General features: G+C 40.2%; 2 protein-coding genes across 2 annotated transcripts; one reads left to right on the top strand and one right to left on the bottom strand.

The window, feature by feature from the left end:
• Nucleotides 1-5,128: 5,128 nt before the first annotated feature.
• On the top strand, nucleotides 5,129-8,772 carry LOC144459883 (uncharacterized). The gene is made up of 4 exons (XM_078164683.1): nucleotides 5,129-5,371; nucleotides 5,983-6,038; nucleotides 6,308-6,667; nucleotides 7,311-8,772. Exons 2-4 carry the CDS (start codon nucleotides 5,990-5,992, stop codon nucleotides 7,514-7,516), a joined length of 615 nt encoding a protein of 204 aa, XP_078020809.1. The 5' UTR covers nucleotides 5,129-5,371; nucleotides 5,983-5,989; the 3' UTR covers nucleotides 7,517-8,772.
• Nucleotides 8,773-11,323: 2,551 nt separating this feature from the next.
• Nucleotides 11,324-12,735, bottom strand: LOC144459881 (uncharacterized). Its single transcript, XM_078164681.1, has 3 exons — nucleotides 12,682-12,735; nucleotides 12,059-12,412; nucleotides 11,324-11,912 (listed from the first exon to the last, which is right to left on the bottom strand). Exons 1-3 carry the CDS (start codon nucleotides 12,728-12,730, stop codon nucleotides 11,692-11,694), a joined length of 624 nt encoding a protein of 207 aa, XP_078020807.1. The 5' UTR covers nucleotides 12,731-12,735; the 3' UTR covers nucleotides 11,324-11,691.
• Nucleotides 12,736-18,878: the final 6,143 nt, after the last annotated feature.

The following is an 18,878-nucleotide window of genomic DNA, read 5'->3' as shown; positions in this document are numbered from 1 at the left end:
ACTAATCTAATCAAGTTGAATCCAAACTTTTCTTTATGTTTCACTGTAAAGATGATTTGATTAGACTTATTGAAGGATTATTATCTTCATAAATACAAAGTGACTAAAAGTCTCTCAGCTGATTGAGTCTGTCACGAGTTGAGCTGATGAAGTTACAAACAGATACTTCCTCATGTCAAACATTTAGTGTTCAGGAGACAGACAGGGGGACAGCTCTCGTCTTCAAACACCTAAGTAAGTCAAACATATTGTATAATTCAGCCTTTGTCTTTTTTTAATTGTGTCTATCAGCTGTGCTTCATTTACTGTTGTTAGTTTGACTGAGCAACATTTGAATTCACCGTCGACGCAGATTAGAAAATAGCTGCGATCATGTCAGATGTCCAGGTCAGTCTACCGTCATACTCCGTTTGATGCTTGTCTATTCGTGGTATTACGGTACGGGTGGTGACAGAGACGTTTGTGAGCAATGCTTTCTCCCCTGTTTCTCTCATTGATATACCAAATAAACAGTACACTGTATTGCACATTATATGACTTTCAGTCACAAAATATTGAAGTTTTTCTCCTCTACTCTTTTTAAAAGGAGCTCTAAATTGAAATGATCAACAATAAATAATCTTTTACCTTCCACTAAACAAAATGCTTGTTCAGGATGACCCAGACCACGTCCAGGTCCATGTTCATGTTGTCAAGAGTAGCAGCACACTGTTAAATATGTTGTCATCTTTTGAAAATAAACATAAATAAAAATGTTGCTGTTTCCATTTTTGTCTGAGCATTTTTTCTGTGGTTGAAATAAATCACCAAATGACATCATGAACATTTTACTGTCTGTTATTAACTGTTATTAACTGTCCTTCTTTCATTGTGTGTGAGCTGAGTGAAAAGCTCTGAGCTGCTAACAGGTGTATTAATGACAAAGAGCAGCAGAGGGAGCTCTTTGCTTCGTATTTGAATTAAGAGTGACTCACATTCACTGAGTGATTCAACTTGTCAGTAAAACATTCTTGCAACAGAATAAAAACATTCAGCTGAACTTAGGAAACAATTTAAAAATCATCAATAACAATAAAAACACAAATCAATACTTGAATCAAAGCTTCAAATGTGTCATTTCAGTGTTGTGGGGTTGAGTCCTACAGGTTTATACATCCAAAATATAAGTGTGGATCTCAACACATGATTAGAAAACGTCACATTAAAACAGTGCATGATTCAAAGTTGGAACTTTCCATATTGAATGTGTTTGTGTGCTACTCAGTGTGCACTTTGAACTGCATGAGCACACAGCTGTGACAGCTACAGTATAACACATGATGAGACATGATGTTCACTGTGATGGATGCTCCAACTCAAGTTTCAAACACATTCATAGAGACATGTAGAATGACTGGATTCAATATGAATACATGTACAAACAATGTCATTTTCTACAATCAATAGATAAATGTCACGTGATTATTTCCTATAAACTGATCATTTTGGAAATGTCATAATCTATAATCAAGTCATGTCACACAGCAGAAACTGTTCAAGAATGGCCCAAAGAGCGTGACTACATGTACTAAATGTACAGTCCCAAGTAGCCTAGTGATCCTTTGCTGCCACCTTCAGGCTGCTTTAAGAACAACGTGAGAAAGTGAAAGTGAAAGTCAGAGAGTGTGAGGGAGGTGTGTGTGTGTGAGAGAGAGAGAGGCAGTGTGTGACTGAGAGGAAGGAGTGGCCAAGAAAGCCAGTGGTTCCCAACTGGTCCAGCCACAGGGTTTATATTTCTCCTCAGTTATTAGTTGAAGGTCCTTGTGTTTGGCCATCTCATGAACATATAGTTTGCTGTCTCTGTCAAGTAGCAGTCCGTTGCCGTCACTGTGCAGCATAAAACTGCACTTGGGGCCCATTCAGAATGGACCCTTGACCCAGTTTTGGACCGTGACCCACCAATTGAGAACCACTGGTTTAAGCCATCCTTTCTGTTGTTTTTAAAGTTGTCAGATTTGGTCTGACTACCTCAAATTACCAATATTAGGTTACTGTAATACAGTAGTCTTTTACGAATCACGACTCATATACCTCTCTCTGTCATGAGGCTGCTGTTACTGTTATGAATGAACCATTTACACACAGTCTCTTTCAAAATAAACTGTGTTTGTTGGACCCATCCACCAGCACATTTTATTCTGTCATTTCTGATACAAAAATAAAAGTTTTTATATCAAACTCTGGAACATTTCTTTTTATATGCATACATTATCATGCATGATGTAGAGTATGATATGATGCAAATGTTTTTCAGTATAGTAACATATTTCTTAGCTACATTTTGGATTGACTCTTGACCCCACTGCACATGCTGCCACTGAACCATTTAACTGCACACTGCAGTAGATCATGAGCCTGTGGCATGTGGCAGAGTGGGGTGGGATGAAGTCACTGTCTGAAAGTCAGGCTCAAGTTTCTGCACTCAAGTCCCAAATCAAGACAGGCAAAACACGAGTCAGGTCCCGAGTCATACACCTTGAGATTCGAGTCCTAAACAAGTCATAATGCACTCTTCAGAAAATGTAAAGCAGTTTTAATAACAGAATAATAAGATATGACAGTTTCAAAAAATCCTGAATGGAAAGCAGCTGCACCTCCTCTATTAAAGCCTGACAGGCCGCTGCTATTGGCTGATACAGTGGGCTGTTTACATCTGTGACATGTTACACAAGTTGACCTGGTGATGGTCCTCCCAACATTTGTCACCTTGAGCTCATATGATGATGTAATCCTTTGTGACTGGTCCTGACTGGAGTCTGCAGCAGCTGATATTTCAGGCAAGCCTGGAACCAAGAGTGAAAACATTTCCACCCATAAATGTTCTTCTTCCTCCTTTTACACTTCATCATGTACTTGGATGCAATGAAGCCTTTGTGTTCACTGAAGACTCCTCAGATCTGCCTGTTGCTAACAGGTGTATTAATGACAAAGAGCAGCAGAGGGAGCTCTTGTTGTTTAGAAATGCTCACCTGTCTGCAGGTTACAGCTGTGATCATTTAGACCATCAGGCTCTTTAAATGTTACTGATGATCACAAACACCTTCTGCTGTTAGTTTATCTGAGAGATTCCCTTTGTCCTGCATTACAACAGTATGCACTTAATTCAACTAAAACAACAATGGCCAGGTATCAGGGAGAAGACGTAACGGATATCTGATGAGGCGAGAATGTTTGGAGCCCAGACATTTGTCCTCCTTCTTGGTTTTCCTCTTGGTGCTAGAGGAGGAGGCTGTTTGGATGTTACAGCAGCAACATCAGGTTGGAAATAGATGTTTTTACATTCAAGCTACTTTGTGAAACCTCCACAGGAGAGTGAAGTTCAAACTGTATTATATTTGATTCAGTGCTGATAGTTTTGCTCTCTCTGTGCTTAGCTTAAGCTGCACACAGGACATGTATAAAGACATCTTTAAAACATTGAATGGATCAGTGAGCACACTAGTAACAATGACACAATGAACAATGAAGGCAACAACACACAGAGATCAATAAAACGGTCTTTACTATAAGACCTTATTAAAAGAAACTTTTCATTGTAACACTTTATTCTGACAGAAAAACAACAGCACATAGAGATCAATGATAAATGTAATAATATATTGAATAATGCTGTTTTGAAAGAATTTGAGCAATTAAATAAATAATATAAATAAATAAATATATAAAAGCAACAAATGTTCAATAAACAAGTATTTCTGGTGCTTAAATCAGAATTTGGAGTGAGACAGTCTCAGAGTTTAAGAGTCAAATGTGGATCAGTGCTCTGATGACTCATTCACAGAGCAGAGTCCTGTTAGTCCTGATGGGCTGTTCCTCTGACAAACTCAACGTCTACACAACTGCACAGATGTTTCCTTTCTCATCAGGTCATTTAGTGAAAGAATCTTTGAAGGCAAAGCAGAGTCCGACACAGAGACACACACATCACAACAGGCAGATGTGAAGAGTCTTCAGTTCACATCATCATCACCTCTCACAAATTGTTTGCAGTCATTTTACTCATGTGTGACATGTAAAGCATTAAAGCTGTTGCTATGGTTACCTGTTGGTGTGTTTGATGTGTCCTGATATACAGTTTTATCACCTGACAGTCAGTGTGAACGTCACGTTTTCTGTGTCTCTGTGATATAAAATGTAATTCTAACAGTTTTGTCTCCATAACATTCCTGATCAAACTGTTTCCTCTCATCATCTGATGAACTTTTCTTAAATCCTCCACTGGAGTCTGAGCACAAATCTTGTTTTCTGGACTGAAGGTGAATTAATACACAGAATCAAACACTCAGTAGAGCTGCTGCTGCCAGTCCACAGTAAAGGCCGATCCTTCCTCGACTCTCTGGCTGTGGACGACTTGTTGTGTTTGGTGTCTGAGGTTCAGGTCGATCCCTCGCTGCTGTAAAGAGACCAAACAAATCTGTGTCATTCATGTGAAGAAAAAACATTTGACTAACAAAGAAAACTAAATATCCACAACAGATTAAGTTGTAACATATTTCACAGATACTGCAAGAAGGTGAGGATTGTTGATAACACAAGTTCACAACACTTTTCTTCTCAGGTTCTTATTGATCATAAACTTGTTCATAAAGTTCTACTGAATCAATTTACCAGTGACATTGAGCCGACATGTAGCAGCGCTCCCACCATAATGTGTGAACACTTCACACATATACGGTCCTGAGTCATCAGTCCTGAGTCTGGACACATGAAGTCTGAGTCGTCCCTCTCTGAGGACGTCTTTGTCACACTGGACTCGTCCTGTAAACTGTTCATCCTGAGACTCTGGGACCTCAACACCTCCATGTAGATGAAACAGGACTGAGGCTCTGAGATTATTTCTCCTCTCACAATTAATATATAAATCTTTACAGTGAAACATAAAGAAAAGTTTGCATTCAACTTGATTAGATTAGTGGAGAGCAGAGAGTTTCCCATCATGCACTGTGGTCGGTGGAGAGAAGCTGCTTGTGAAAACTGCAGCTGCCTTCACTTTATGATTTTAATATGAAGACTCAGAGAGATTTAGAGGAAGACTTCAACTAACACTCACAACATGAATTGACGAATGATTTTGTAATGTAGGACCGCCCATCATGATGTCTCTGACACTTTACAACTTCCCATGTTTTTGGGGTGGGGCCTACAACAAGTAGAGAGATCATTGGTGTATTTCCTTGATGGAACGCACGGCTGATGCAATGTTATTAAGGTATACACCATACTTCTTCCCCGTCAATGTAAGGAGCACATTTCCGCTTGTTATTGTTCATGAAAGCATCCCATGTCAGCAATGACTTAATTTCGAGAGTGGACTCTCCTGAAGCCGTCTAAGGTATTGTGTGAATGTGTTGATGTTGGTGTTGTCATGATGTGAATCCTGTTGTACAGATTTCCTATGTGAGGATTGGTGGATTAGACAAGATGTTAACAGATAATAATGTGCTGGCTTCTCTCAGTAAAGAGACAATTCAACAACAAGACTTTAACAGACATGTGATTGATTGAAGACAGATCATCCTAAAAGCTGATCCACCTAAAAAGCTCCTCTATGTGACTTTAAACAACAGCTGCAACATTTAGGAAAGAGACACACTTTCTATTTGTCTTTAACTTTGAATATTTTCTCTTGTCTATTGTTTATAAGGGAGCACAGCATTTATTTTCATTTCATAGAATTCACTTGACAGCTTTATTTGCACTTTGATTCTCTTTCCTTTATATGCAGGCACATTGACTCATGGAACATGTTTATCTGAGCTGCAGGTTCACACTTTAGGATTTTCTGCACTCCTGGCTCGTATTCACACAACATACTGTACTTTGCAGCCCACTGGCGTCATCTTGTGGCAGAAATATATTACTGCGGTTTAGAAAGTTATTGAAATTAAACTAAAACTGTGATCTCATGTGTTTGTGACTCTTCACCTCTGTCTCCTCTCACAGGGAGAAGATGATGTGCATCATCCTGCTGCTCATCAACCTGACCTCCTGTGTCTGTGGTTAGTTTACACCTTCACTTTATTATCCACAAACACTAAAGACTAAACACACTGTCAGACTGTTGATTTTTGCTATCATGTATTACCTGTGGTATCTTTCAGCTCTTTAGTTTTGCAGCCTTCCAACTTTGTTGTAAATAAGAGCACACTGTTATTCAGTCAATCAGTCAAACTCTCCACACAAACATCTATAGATGGAGTTTAAAGGCTCACATGTTAAAGTTGTCACTTTGTCTGCTCCTCACTTTCCCTCTCTGTCTCCTCAACAGGAACATTTGTAGTCAATGTGACACAGACCTCCTATCAGGCAGAGGAGAACCACAACATCACACTGGAGTGGATGTTCACGACTAAAACTGGCAACTCCCTCAAGTCCCTTTTTATCTACTGTGAACTGTTAACTGATCTCAGAGCCTCAGTCCTGTTTCATCTACATGGAGGTGTTGAGGTCCCAGAGTCTCAGGATGAACAGTTTACAGGACGAGTCCAGTGTGACAAAGACGTCCTCAGAGAGGGACGACTCAGACTTCATGTGTCCAGATTCAGGACTGATGACTCAGGACTGTATATGTGTGATGTGTCCACACATTATGGTGGGAGCGCTGCTACATGTCGGCTCAATGTCACTGGTAAATTGATTCAGTAACTCAGTAAAGACTAACTGTGAGTTCCAGTACCAACACAACGACACCATTTAGTATACTAGAAAATGGCCTGTGTCCCAACACATGGTATGTCAAATGCAGTTTGCCAAAAACACCAGGATGCTCCACTGTGTCAGGTCACATTTCACAGTGCATGCTTTTCCAGGCTATTCTGACCCACAATCCTGTGCACAGTGGAAGACACCTCACAATGACTGATTTGTAAGCAGACGGCATTTTGCTCATTGACAGCGAGCAGCAACCCCACAGCAAGCGGGGGTTGAATTTTTTTTATTCACCTGTTTATATTTTATTTAGACTCAAAGTTAAGCTCATTTAAGGGCTGAGAAGCTTGAAGCACAGAATGTTTAGATTTTTGATGTTGTAGCACAAGGTTAGATATTTAAATCAGTTACTCAAACATTAAAGAACTTTTAGGAGGTTTTGTCTGGCTGAATTTCTGCTCACAGTTGTATCAAGTAAAACTTCACTTTCATCTTTAATCTGCACGTTTTAGCTCAGTGAGGTAGTGAACCAATCACATAATGGTGCTGAATTGTTTCCTGTTTCACTGTTTGAGTAATGATTGTGCTTCAGTCACTTACATTTTACTATCTGTCCTTTGCAGCAGCTGCTGATGAGCCCAGATCTCAAAGACCAACAAAGACTCCACCATCAGACAGTCCACAACCAGAGGATTGGGGGATGATCGTCTTCGTTGTTAGCCTAATACCCACAGCTCTAGTGTATCTCTGTTTTGGATTCTGCTTAGCCTATAGTTGTTTTAGAATACGTCTGGAGAAGTGCCCTCTAAGCCACACAGTGGCTATGTGATGGACGCACTCAGTCCAGACTGTAACCAGAAAGACACTTTCGGTGTGGTATTTTTGGAACTGAAGGTACCCCTCAGATATGGTACCTAGACCCTCGTGTTTCCACTGCAAACAGTCACTCACTGTATTTCCTCCTTTATCAGTGTGCACCTGGTTTATCGTCCACAGAACAGGCTGCAGTGAGAGTCTCTCTCCATGGGATATTTAAAAACAGCAGCTTTGTGCATTTCGTCCTTCTCAGGCAAGCTCAGGGGTTTAGTGTTGCTGTAGCCCACAGGAACAACACTCTGCAATGCTTTTCTTCTTCTTCTCCAAGTGAGGATTAGAATATCTACAGTTCACATAACCTGGCTGAAATTAATTTATATAAACGCTTGCAGATCCACTCATTACTAAAAGTGTGTGTCATATACAAACTAAAGTGATGGTCAAAGTTGTCACAGTGAAATTTAAGGTGTGCTGATGGATTCACGTCATCAACTCATGCATTGAGTAACATTACAAGTTAACGTTCCACCTTAAAAGTCTCCGGCAGTCGGCCCAGTGAATGAAGTTATTTGTTCTCAGACTCCAGCTGCTGTGAGAGGCAGCAAAACATCCTTTCATTTTATAGTTACAGTTTACTAATAAAACTCTCCACAGTATGAACAGTGGTTACATGAGCCTCAAAACCAGACACAACTCAGCCCTGAGCAGAGTGACCGTCCTCTACTGACCAATCAGACTGCAGTGTTCACAGCTCCACCTTTTAGTAGCACATCTGTGTGCTAGCTACCCCAACAGTATTTCTATGAACTGGTGTTCATGTTTCTTTGGGTTTGTTTCATGAAGTTATTCCACCAGAAATAACTAATGTCAGTGTAAACAGTGTTTATCATTCAGACTCAGCTGTAGGAGGTTTCAGTCAATGATCTCTCTGTTCTCCCTCCAGCTGTTGTCAGTCATCAGTATTATAATGCATATTGTCACAATGCACTGCCTTTATTAATGCACAGTTTATAATGTGTACATGTTGTAAATAAAGAGATATATTGTTAGGACTCTTCTGTGTGTACATTTTTAATAGCAGATGCTAAACATTGATTAAGAACTAACAGAGTTCATCAACAACAAATACATAGGCTATGATTGTGTGAGTGTGACCTCTACGACTGATGTCATGACCTGTGGCTGATGGATGAATGAGCATGTGCAGATAAAGAAATATTCTTTGTGGTTCAAGCGATGCGATGATGAGCCCATGTGTTTATTACTCTGTGAAAAAATTATAACGTGAGCTGGTGTTTTACTCCAACCACAGAATATAAATGTTCAGACAAAATTATAAATAGCAAAGTTTTTATTTATTTTGATTCCAAAACGATTTATTAGGAAAAATCCTCAACAATGTACTTTAACAAGACTTCAGTAAAGAGCTCCCTCTGGTGGTCATTATCATAAATACCAGTGTTGGCTCCTCAGAGCCTTTCTGAAGGGTCACATACAATGACAGAGGGACAGCAAATAACAGACAGCTGAACTCAAGCAAGTCCCGTTGCCTGTGATATAGCACTTATGATTCCCAGAACCTGGATGCCTGAGAATTTTCTACTAATTTTCTAGTACAGAGAACTGAACCAGGACTTTGTGGACTGGTGCCTGAGGAGCCACCTTCAGATCAACGCGGGGAAAACCAAAGAGCTGGTGGTGGATTTCCACAGGCGCAGACTCCTCCCCCCAACACCGGTGAACATCCAGGGAAAGGACATTGAGATGGTGACATCTTATAAATACCTGGGTGTTCATCTTAACAACAAATTGGACCGGACCAATCACATAACAGCACTGTACAAGAAAGGTCAAAGCAGACTCTACCTGCTGAGGCGGCTCTGGACCTTGGAGTTGTGTGCACCAGCCTTTGAGTCAAGTGTTTCAGTTGTCTTGATGTGGTGCTTCTCCCTGCTGGGCTCTGAAGAGAGCTCAGGCTGATGAGGACAGAGCTGGCTCTTGTGTTTGCCGCCCTGCTGTAACGTTAGCAAGTGAAGCAGAGAAATCAGAAACACTGCAGCTGAGTTTGTGCTGGTTGTCTTCATGGTGCCACTGCTGTTAGTTCCTGTCCTGACATGTTCACAACAGTGAGCTTGTTGCTGCTGCTGGCTCAGACTTCAGGTGTACTGTAATGACAGTCACTGTTGATGCAAAGGGAATAGATTATTAGTACATTATGAGTTGTACTGAAGTGAAGATGCTTTTAACACCAGTGCAGCCTTTAAAAAAAGTTCCTCTGGTGTCATTCATGGACAAAAAGGTCCGCATCAAAAAAAAACTGCCATGAGTTCTTATCATAGCTACCAAATAATCATTCTTTTTTTTACATTTAACCCTTTAAATGTCTTTTTTTACATTTCACTGATGTTTTTAGATGGAAATTTTAATTTTTTTTGTTTTTTTTTTGTTTAATTTAATTTAAATTTCCTCTTGACAAAAATACCCCATACTAAAATTGCCTTAAATTATTATACATAATTTTCCACTTTTACTGAGTTATTTTTTCAACAAACGTCAGCTGATCATAACTACCAAATGTTCATTTATTTTCAGAATTTTATCCCTTTAAATGCCAGTTTTTGACTTGATGCCAAGTTTTTCTTGTCGAACTATCATTACTTAAAATTAATTTTTTACTCATCTGTTCAGGAACATTTTGAAGGCAGGGCTTTAAATTGACAGTCTGATATCACAGAATGAATTTACTGTTGATTCTATGACAACCAACGCTGCTCACATTTCAATAAGGAGAGACACAGACGGATGAAGTAAAGACAAAGTTTAATACAGAATATGGGTGCAACAGATTAACAGATGATTTGTGCTCAAGTCTTTGGTGCTTGGACCAAACACTGTCCAGACACTGGTGCAGGTGGTGACTGTTAGGATGTTTAAGCAGAACTTGTGAGGTGATGTTAACTGTCATTTCCCAACACCAGGCTATAAAAGCTGCCTCATGTGTTCACTTGGTCTCTCCCTTCCTGCAGCTGACATCCATTTATTCATTGTTTTAAGGGTGGGGGTGTTACAGCTGTGTGTGTGTGTGTGTGTGTGTGTGTGTGTATTCTCTGCTGCTGTCCCTTTTCCCTCTCTTGCAGATCTGCCCAGGTGTGCTGCATTAGTTAACGAGGTGCAGCACACCTGCCATGGAGGAGGTGCTGAAGAGCTCCTGTGCCTGCAGCAGAGGAGAGAGGCCTGTGGTGTTTGGACTGCTGGTCCTTGCTTGTTTGCATTCTAATAAATCCCACTGATTATTGTGGGTCAGTGTTGGAGTCATAGGGTCGCCTCATAGGGCCGCCTAAGGGTGGGGTGTAACATGTTTCTGCCACAGGGTGGCGCCAGTGGTTAAACTAGATGAGTGCTCTCTGACAAATCTTCATCACTTTCTTCCTCTTTTCACCTGAATACCATCAACATTAACACTGTTTGTACTGAGAATGTAAACCATTGATATACATGTGGTGTCTTTGGTATTTATGGAAAGTTGACCTGATCAAATTCACTTTATAACAGTGAGGATTAAAGAGTTTACAGTTTTGTGCCTCACATGTTCTTTCATTACATTTCTTTGTTTCTGTGGTTGTAGAAAAACACCACGTCACATTATAAAGTTATTTCCTCATCATTAATGCAACATGTAAAGCAGTAATTTGTAACTGTTTTCAGAGGCAATAAAGTTCATTATAATTATCTTTGTTGTTGTTGTTGAATTCTTTTAGTTCTTGAAAACACACAGTTGTCTGATATGAACAGATTTACACACACAAGAGTCATAACAAGGTTTCTCTTATAAATATAGATTTATTTACACTATGTACACATTATAAACTGAACACAATACATTTTACATTATAACAATAACCATCAGTCGGCAGAAGATTATTAATGAACGTACAATTCTCTCAGAATTCTGTCGTCTTGTTGATTCAAGAATGTTTTTAAGACACATGATTGATAACAGCTGCTGCATAAAAATATATATTTCACATCACATGTAGTTTCTGACACAGATGTTGGAGGGAGAGAGTCTCAGAGTTTGTCTGGTGTTTTTAGGACCATGACTTTATGCTCTGATGACTCATTCACAGAGGGTCCTCCACACAGAGTCCTGTTAGTCCTGATGGGCTGTTCCTCTGACAAACTCAACGTCTACACGACTGCACAGAAATGATCTCTCTTATCAGCAGATTTAGCAAAATGAGCTTTGAAGGCAAAACAGAGTCCGACACAGAGAGTCAGTAGAGCTGCTGCTGTCAGTCCAACATAGAGGCCGATCCTTCCCCGACTCTCTGGTTGTGGACTCTCTGGTTGTGGACTCTCTGGTTGTGGACTCTCTGTTGGTCTCTGAGGTTTGGGCTCATCAGCAGCTGCTGCAAAGGACAGAAAATAAGCTCAGCAGACTGACAGGGAGAAAACCTGTTTTTAGTTTAAAAAGAGCTGGAATATGATCCTATTCTGCATCTTTTCAAGTTCAAACAGAAAAACAGCCTCTGGTTCTTCTACTGAATCAACTTACCAGTGACATTGAGCCGACATGTAGCAGTGCTGCTGCCATAATTTGTGTCCACATCACACAGGATCTGACCCGAGTCATCAGTCCTGAGTCTGGACACATGAAGTCTGAGTCGTCCCTCTCTGAGGACGTCTTTGTCACACTGGACTCGTCCTGTAAACTGTTCATCTGTTAGGACCTCAACACCTCCATGTAGATGAAACAGACCTGAGGCTCTGAGATCAGTTAACAGTTGACAGTAGATATAAAGGGAGTGGAGGGAGCTGTCAATTTTGGTTGTGAAGGTGAATTCCAGTGTGATGTTGTGGTTCTCCTCTGCCTGATAGGAGGTCTGTGTCACATTGACTACAAATGTTCCTGTTGAGGAGACAGAGAGGGAAAGTGAGGAGCAGACAAAGTGACAACTTTAACATGTGAGCCTTTAAACTCCATCCATAGATGTTTGTGTGGAGAGTTTGACTGATTGACTGAATAACAGTGTGCTCTTATTTACAACAAAGCTGGAAGGCTGCAAAACTAAAGAGCTGAAAGATACCACAGGTAATACATGATAGCAAAAATCAACAGTCTGACAGTGTGTTTAGTCTTTAGTGTTTGTGGATAATAAAGTGAAGGTGTAAACTAACCACAGACACAGGAGGGCAGGTTGATGAGCAGCAGGATGATGCACATCATCTTCTCCCTGTGAGAGGAGACAGAGGTGAAGAGTCACAAACACATGAGATCAAAGTTTTAATTTCATTTAAATAATTTTCTAAACCTTCATGTAATATTTTCGCCCACAGGTGGCGCCAGTGGGCTGCAAAGTACAGTATGTTGTGTGAATACGAGCCAGGAGTGCAGAAAATCCTAAAGTGTGAACCTGCAGCTCAGATAAACATGTTCCATGAGTCAATGTGCCTGCATATAAAGGAAAGAGAATCAAAGTGCAAATAAAGCTGTCAAGTGAATTCTATGAAATGAAAATAAATGCTGTGCTCCCTTATAAACAATAGACAAGAGAAAATATTCAAAGTTAAAGACAAATAGAAAGTGTGTCTCTTTCCGAAATGTTGCAGCTGTTGTTTAAAGTCACATAGAGGAGCTTTTTAGGTGGATCAGCTTTTAGGATGATCTGTCTTCAATCAATCACATGTCTGTTAAAGTCTTGTTGTTGAATTGTCTCTTTACTGAGAGAAGCCAGCACATTATTATCTGTTAACATCTTGTCTAATCCACCAATCCTCACATAGGAAATCTGTACAACAGGATTCACATCATGACAACACCAACATCAACACATTCACACATTACCTTGGATGGCTTCAGAAAATTTTAAGAGCTGTGAAAAAGGGACAGCAGCATTCCCTGAGTTGATGTCAAGAGTCCTCTATTCACATAAACTGTCAACGCGCTGCCGACTCTTGTATTTTTAAGAAGTACAAACACATTCATAATCCCACTCTTTTCAGGCATATCTTATCATGTTCTTAGCACTAAATTGATACACATGCAGACGATAACAGACAACACACTGTCTTACAAGGTCTTATCTGCCCATCAGAGATGTTCAGATGTGCAAAGAAAGCTGAGCCAAAAAATTTGAAGTTATAACACACCGAGACATCATACAGGGGAGTCGTCGATGGTTGAGTCCCGGTGTGGCATTAAAGTCCCTCATTGGTTCATGTTGTGAGTGTTAGTTGAAGTCTTCCTCTAAATCTCTCTGAGTCTTCATATTAAAATCATAAAGTGAAGGCAGCTGCACTTTTCACAAGCAGCTTCTCTCCACCGACCACAGTGCATGATGGGAAACTCTCTGCTCTCCACTAATCTAATCAAGTTGAATACAAACTTTTCTTTATGTTTCACTGTAAAGATGATTTGATTAGACTTATTGAAGGATTATTATCTTCATAAACACAAAGTGACTAAAAGTCTCTCAGCTGATTGAGTCTGTCACGAGTTGAGCTGATGAAGTTACAAACAGATACTTCCTCATGTCAAACATTTAGTGTCCAGGAGACAGACAGGGGGACAGCTCTCGTCTTCAAACACCTAAGTAAGTCAAACATATTGTATAATTCAGCCTTTGTCTTTTTTTAATTGTGTCCATCAGCTGTGCTTCATTTACTGTTGTTAGTTTGACTGAGCAACATTTGAATTCACCGTCGACGCAGATTAGAAAATAGCTGCGATCATGTCAGATGTCCAGGTCAGTCTACCGTCATACTCCGTTTGATGCTTGTCTATTCGTGGTATTACGGTACGGGTGGTGACAGAGACGTTTGTGAGCAATGCTTTCTCCCCTGTTTCTCTCATTGATATACCAAATAAACAGTGCACTGTATTGCACATTATATGACTTTCAGTCACAAAATATTGAAGTTTTTCTCCTCTACTCTTTTTAAAAGGAGCTCTAAATTGAAATGATCAACAATAAATAATCTTTTACCTTCCACTAAACAAAATGCTTGTTCAGGATGACCCAGACCACGTCCAGGTCCATGTTCATGTTGTCAAGAGTAGCAGCACACTGTTAAATATGTTGTCATCTTTTGAAAATAAACATAAATAAAAATGTTGCTGTTTCCATTTTTGTCTGAGCATTTTTTCTGTGGTTGAAATAAATCACCAAATGACATCATGAACATTTTACTGTCTGTTATTAACTGTTATTAACTGTCCTTCTTTCATTGTGTGTGAGCTGAGTGAAAAGCTCTGAGCTGCTAACAGGTGTATTAATGACAAAGAGCAGCAGAGGGAGCTCTTTGCTTCGTATTTGAATTAAGAGTGACTCACATTCACTGAGTGATTCAACTTGTCAGTAAAACATTCTTGCAACAGAATAAAAACATTCAGCTGAACTTAGGAAACAATTTAAAAATCATCAATAACAATAAAAACACAAATCAATACTTGAATCAAAGCTTCAAATGTGTCATTTCAGTGTTGTGGGGTTGAGTCCTACAGGTTTATACATCCAAAATATAAGTGTGGATCTCAACACATGATTAGAAAACGTCACATTAAAACAGTGCATGATTCAAAGTTGGAACTTTCCATATTGAATGTGTTTGTGTGCTACTCAGTGTGCACTTTGAACTGCATGAGCACACAGCTGTGACAGCTACAGTATAACACATGATGAGACATGATGTTCACTGTGATGGATGCTCCAACTCAAGTTTCAAACACATTCATAGAGACATGTAGAATGACTGGATTCAATATGAATACATGTACAAACAATGTCATTTTCTACAATCAATAGATAAATGTCACGTGATTATTTCCTATAAACTGATCATTTTGGAAATGTCATAATCTATAATCAAGTCATGTCACACAGCAGAAACTGTTCAAGAATGGCCCAAAGAGCGTGACTACATGTACTAAATGTACAGTCCCAAGTAGCCTAGTGATCCTTTGCTGCCACCTTCAGGCTGCTTTAAGGACAACGTGAGAAAGTGAAAGTGAAAGTCAGAGAGTGTGAGGGAGGTGTGTGTGTGTGAGAGAGAGAGAGGCAGTGTGTGACTGAGAGGAAGGAGTGGCCAAGAAAGCCAGTGGTTCCCAACTGGTCCAGCCACAGGGTTTATATTTCTCCTCAGTTATTAGTTGAAGGTCCTTGTGTTTGGCCATCTCATGAACATATAGTTTGCTGTCTCTGTCAAGTAGCAGTCCGTTGCCGTCACTGTGCAGCATAAAACTGCACTTGGGGCCCATTCAGAATGGACCCTTGACCCAGTTTTGGACCGTGACCCACCAATTGAGAACCACTGGTTTAAGCCATCCTTTCTGTTGTTTTTAAAGTTGTCAGATTTGGTCTGACTACCTCAAATTACCAATATTAGGTTACTGTAATACAGTAGTCTTTTACGAATCACTACTCATATACCTCTCTCTGTCATGAGGCTGCTGTTACTGTTATGAATGAACCGTTTACACACAGTCTCTTTCAAAATAAACTGTGTTTGTTGGACCCATCCACCAGCACATTTTATTCTGTCATTTCTGATACAAAAATAAAAGTTTTTATATCAAACTCTGGAACATTTCTTTTTATATGCATACATTATCATGCATGATGTAGAGTATGATTTGATGAAAATGTTTTTCAGTATAGTAACATATTTCTTAGCTACATTTTGGATTGACTCTTGACCCCACTGCACATGCTGCCACTGAACCATTTAACTGCACACTGCAGTAGATCATGAGCCTGTGGCATGTGGCAGAGTGGGGTGGGATGAAGTCACTGTCTGAAAGTCAGGCTCAAGTTTCTGCACTCAAGTCCCAAATCAAGACAGGCAAAACACGAGTCAGGTCCCGAGTCATACACCTTGAGATTCGAGTCCTAAACAAGTCATAATGCACTCTTCAGAAAATGTAAAGCAGTTTTAATAACAGAATAATAAGATATGACAGTTTCAAAAAATCCTGAATGGAAAGCAGCTGCACCTCCTCTATTAAAGCCTGACAGGCCGCTGCTATTGGCTGATACAGTGGGCTGTTTACATCTGTGACATGTTACACAAGTTGACCTGGTGATGGTCCTCCCAACATTTGTCACCTTGAGCTCATATGATGATGTAATCCTTTGTGACTGGTCCTGACTGGAGTCTGCAGCAGCTGATATTTCAGGCAAGCCTGGAACCAAGAGTGAAAACATTTCCACCCATAAATGTTCTTCTTCCTCCTTTTACACTTCATCATGTACTTGGATGCAATGAAGCCTTTGTGTTCACTGAAGACTCCTCAGATCTGCCTGTTGCTAACAGGTGTATTAATGACAAAGAGCAGCAGAGGGAGCTCTTGTTGTTTAGAAATGCTCACCTGTCTGCAGGTTACAGCTGTGATCATTTAGACCATCAGGCTCTTTAAATGTTACTGATGATCACAAACACCTTCTGCTGTTAGTTTATCTGAGAGATTCCCTTTGTCCTGCATTACAACAGTATGCACTTAATTCAACTAAAGCAACAATGGCCAGGTATCAGGGAGAAGACGTAACGGATATCTGATGAGGCGAGAATGTTTGGAGCCCAGACATTTGTCCTCCTTCTTGGTTTTCCTCTTGGTCGTTGCTGTGATTTACCGTAAAGAACCACTGATCAGAGTATTGTTTGGGCATAGGTACATTTCCTCATTGGTACTTAGGCAAACATTTAGTGTGGATTCTGCGCACAGTTTTCTACATGAGGCCCCAGGTATGGCTGCTAGAGGAGGAGGCTGTTTGGATGTTACAGCAGCAACATCAGGTTGGAAATAGATGATTTTACATTCAAGCTACTTTGTGAAACCTCCACAGGAGAGTGAAGTTCAAACTGTATTATATTTGATTCAGTGCTGATAGTTTTGCTCTCTCTGTGCTTAGCTTAAGCTGCACACAGGACATGTATAAAGACATCTTTAAAACATTGAATGGATCAGTGAGCACACTAGTAACAATGACATAATGAACAATGAAGGCAACAACACACAGAGATCAATAAAAACTGTCTTTACTATAAGACCTTATTAAAAGAAAGACTTTTCATTGTAACACTTTTAGAACATGGCACTCTTAAATACTTGATTCTGATTGGTCAATCAACAAATTTCTGCTGTGTATTTCTTGAGGTATCACCACTGCTCTGCTGCTCCGTTGCTAGGGAGTCTTCACTGAACAGAGACGCAATTATGGGGGGTCTATAGAGTCAGTGTGTCGCATCAAACTCTCTTATCGCCGATAAGAGAGTTTGATGCGACACACTGACTCATGCTGTGAGCGCCTTGACGCGCTTGTTTGCATAAATTATTATCAGCTTAGACAAGTAGGTGAGACTTGGGTAAGTTGGGCCAAAGGGTAAGTTGAGCCACCCCTTGTTGCTAGGAGACCGTAAATAAAATTGAGCATGTGACCAAATATTTAGGAGGAAGGCATCATTTTATGGAGTCTGTGAAGGTAAGAACCACATGGATTGAGTGGTTAGAGCTTTATGTCCAAAAAAGCATTTTTCACTCATGAAAGTGAATTTAGTCTCTCATAAGTTTCATGGGGATTGTGTTTAGACCAAAATAGATATTTTTTAATTTGTTTTATACATCAATTGTGGTGTCTATTAACTACAAAATGAGGTAGTGCAGCTAGCATGAAAGTGCACCATTTTAGCTGTGGGGGCTAATAAAACCAATATGGTAGCTATGGGGTAAGTTGAGCAATTTGAACAGGGGTAAGTTGAGCCGTAAGTTTCTGAGAAGAGGCAAAGCTGATCGCAAAACTCCCCAAACCTCAGAGTCCCAGCAGTTTGTATTCGCCTGCAACCTGGACAGGTGGGATATTGAGTAAAGGGGCAGGTGGGATATGGATGGAAGGAGGGAGGGGGGTGGATGGAACGAGAGTAAGATGGAGGGAGGAGTTTAGAGAGGATGAAGGAGGCCCTCCTGTCAGCAAGGACACCAAACTAGGATTCACGTTTACGGATGTAGTTAAGTGTTTTCTTTCCAAAAACACAGCTGTTAAGGTTCTCTTCCTAAGCGTCCTTTAAGACATTCTCAGGCCTATGTTAAAATGTTTTAAAGTTGTTATATGCAATAATAATTTAAAAAAAGATTTGTACCTGTTGAATTGTGTATTATAAATAAAAATACACATGGATTTGAAGAAGCGTCTTATTTAATTCACTACAGACATGTACGTATAACTGGAATATCTTAACCCAGGGAGGGAGGGAGAGAGGGGGAGAGGAGAGAAGGTGAGGTGGGGGGAAGGGGGGTAGGAGGGAGGGCGGGAGGAGGGAAGGAGGGAGATGGCTCAACTTACCCCACTCCTATGCTCAACTTACTCCAGACACGGGGTAAG

Source organism: Epinephelus lanceolatus, chromosome 22, assembly GCF_041903045.1.
Source record: "Epinephelus lanceolatus isolate andai-2023 chromosome 22, ASM4190304v1, whole genome shotgun sequence".
Taxonomy (NCBI): Eukaryota; Metazoa; Chordata; class Actinopteri; order Perciformes; family Serranidae; genus Epinephelus; species Epinephelus lanceolatus.
This window is presented reverse-complemented; position numbering and strand designations above follow the sequence as displayed.

Excerpts from the sequence above, each read along its gene's own strand:
- LOC144459883 (XM_078164683.1), top strand. The coding sequence starts at position 5,990 with ATGATGTGCATCATCCTGCTGCTCATCAACCTGACCTCCTGTGTCTGT. Across the intron at positions 6,039-6,307 it reads CCTGACCTCCTGTGTCTGTG|GAACATTTGTAGTCAATGTG; the intron begins GTTAGTTTACAC and ends TCTCCTCAACAG. Across the intron at positions 6,668-7,310 it reads ATGTCGGCTCAATGTCACTG|CAGCTGCTGATGAGCCCAGA; the intron begins GTAAATTGATTC and ends TGTCCTTTGCAG.
- LOC144459881 (XM_078164681.1), bottom strand. The coding sequence starts at position 12,730 with ATGATGTGCATCATCCTGCTGCTCATCAACCTGCCCTCCTGTGTCTGT. Across the intron at positions 12,413-12,681 it reads CCTGCCCTCCTGTGTCTGTG|GAACATTTGTAGTCAATGTG; the intron begins GTTAGTTTACAC and ends TCTCCTCAACAG. Across the intron at positions 11,913-12,058 it reads ATGTCGGCTCAATGTCACTG|CAGCTGCTGATGAGCCCAAA; the intron begins GTAAGTTGATTC and ends TGTCCTTTGCAG.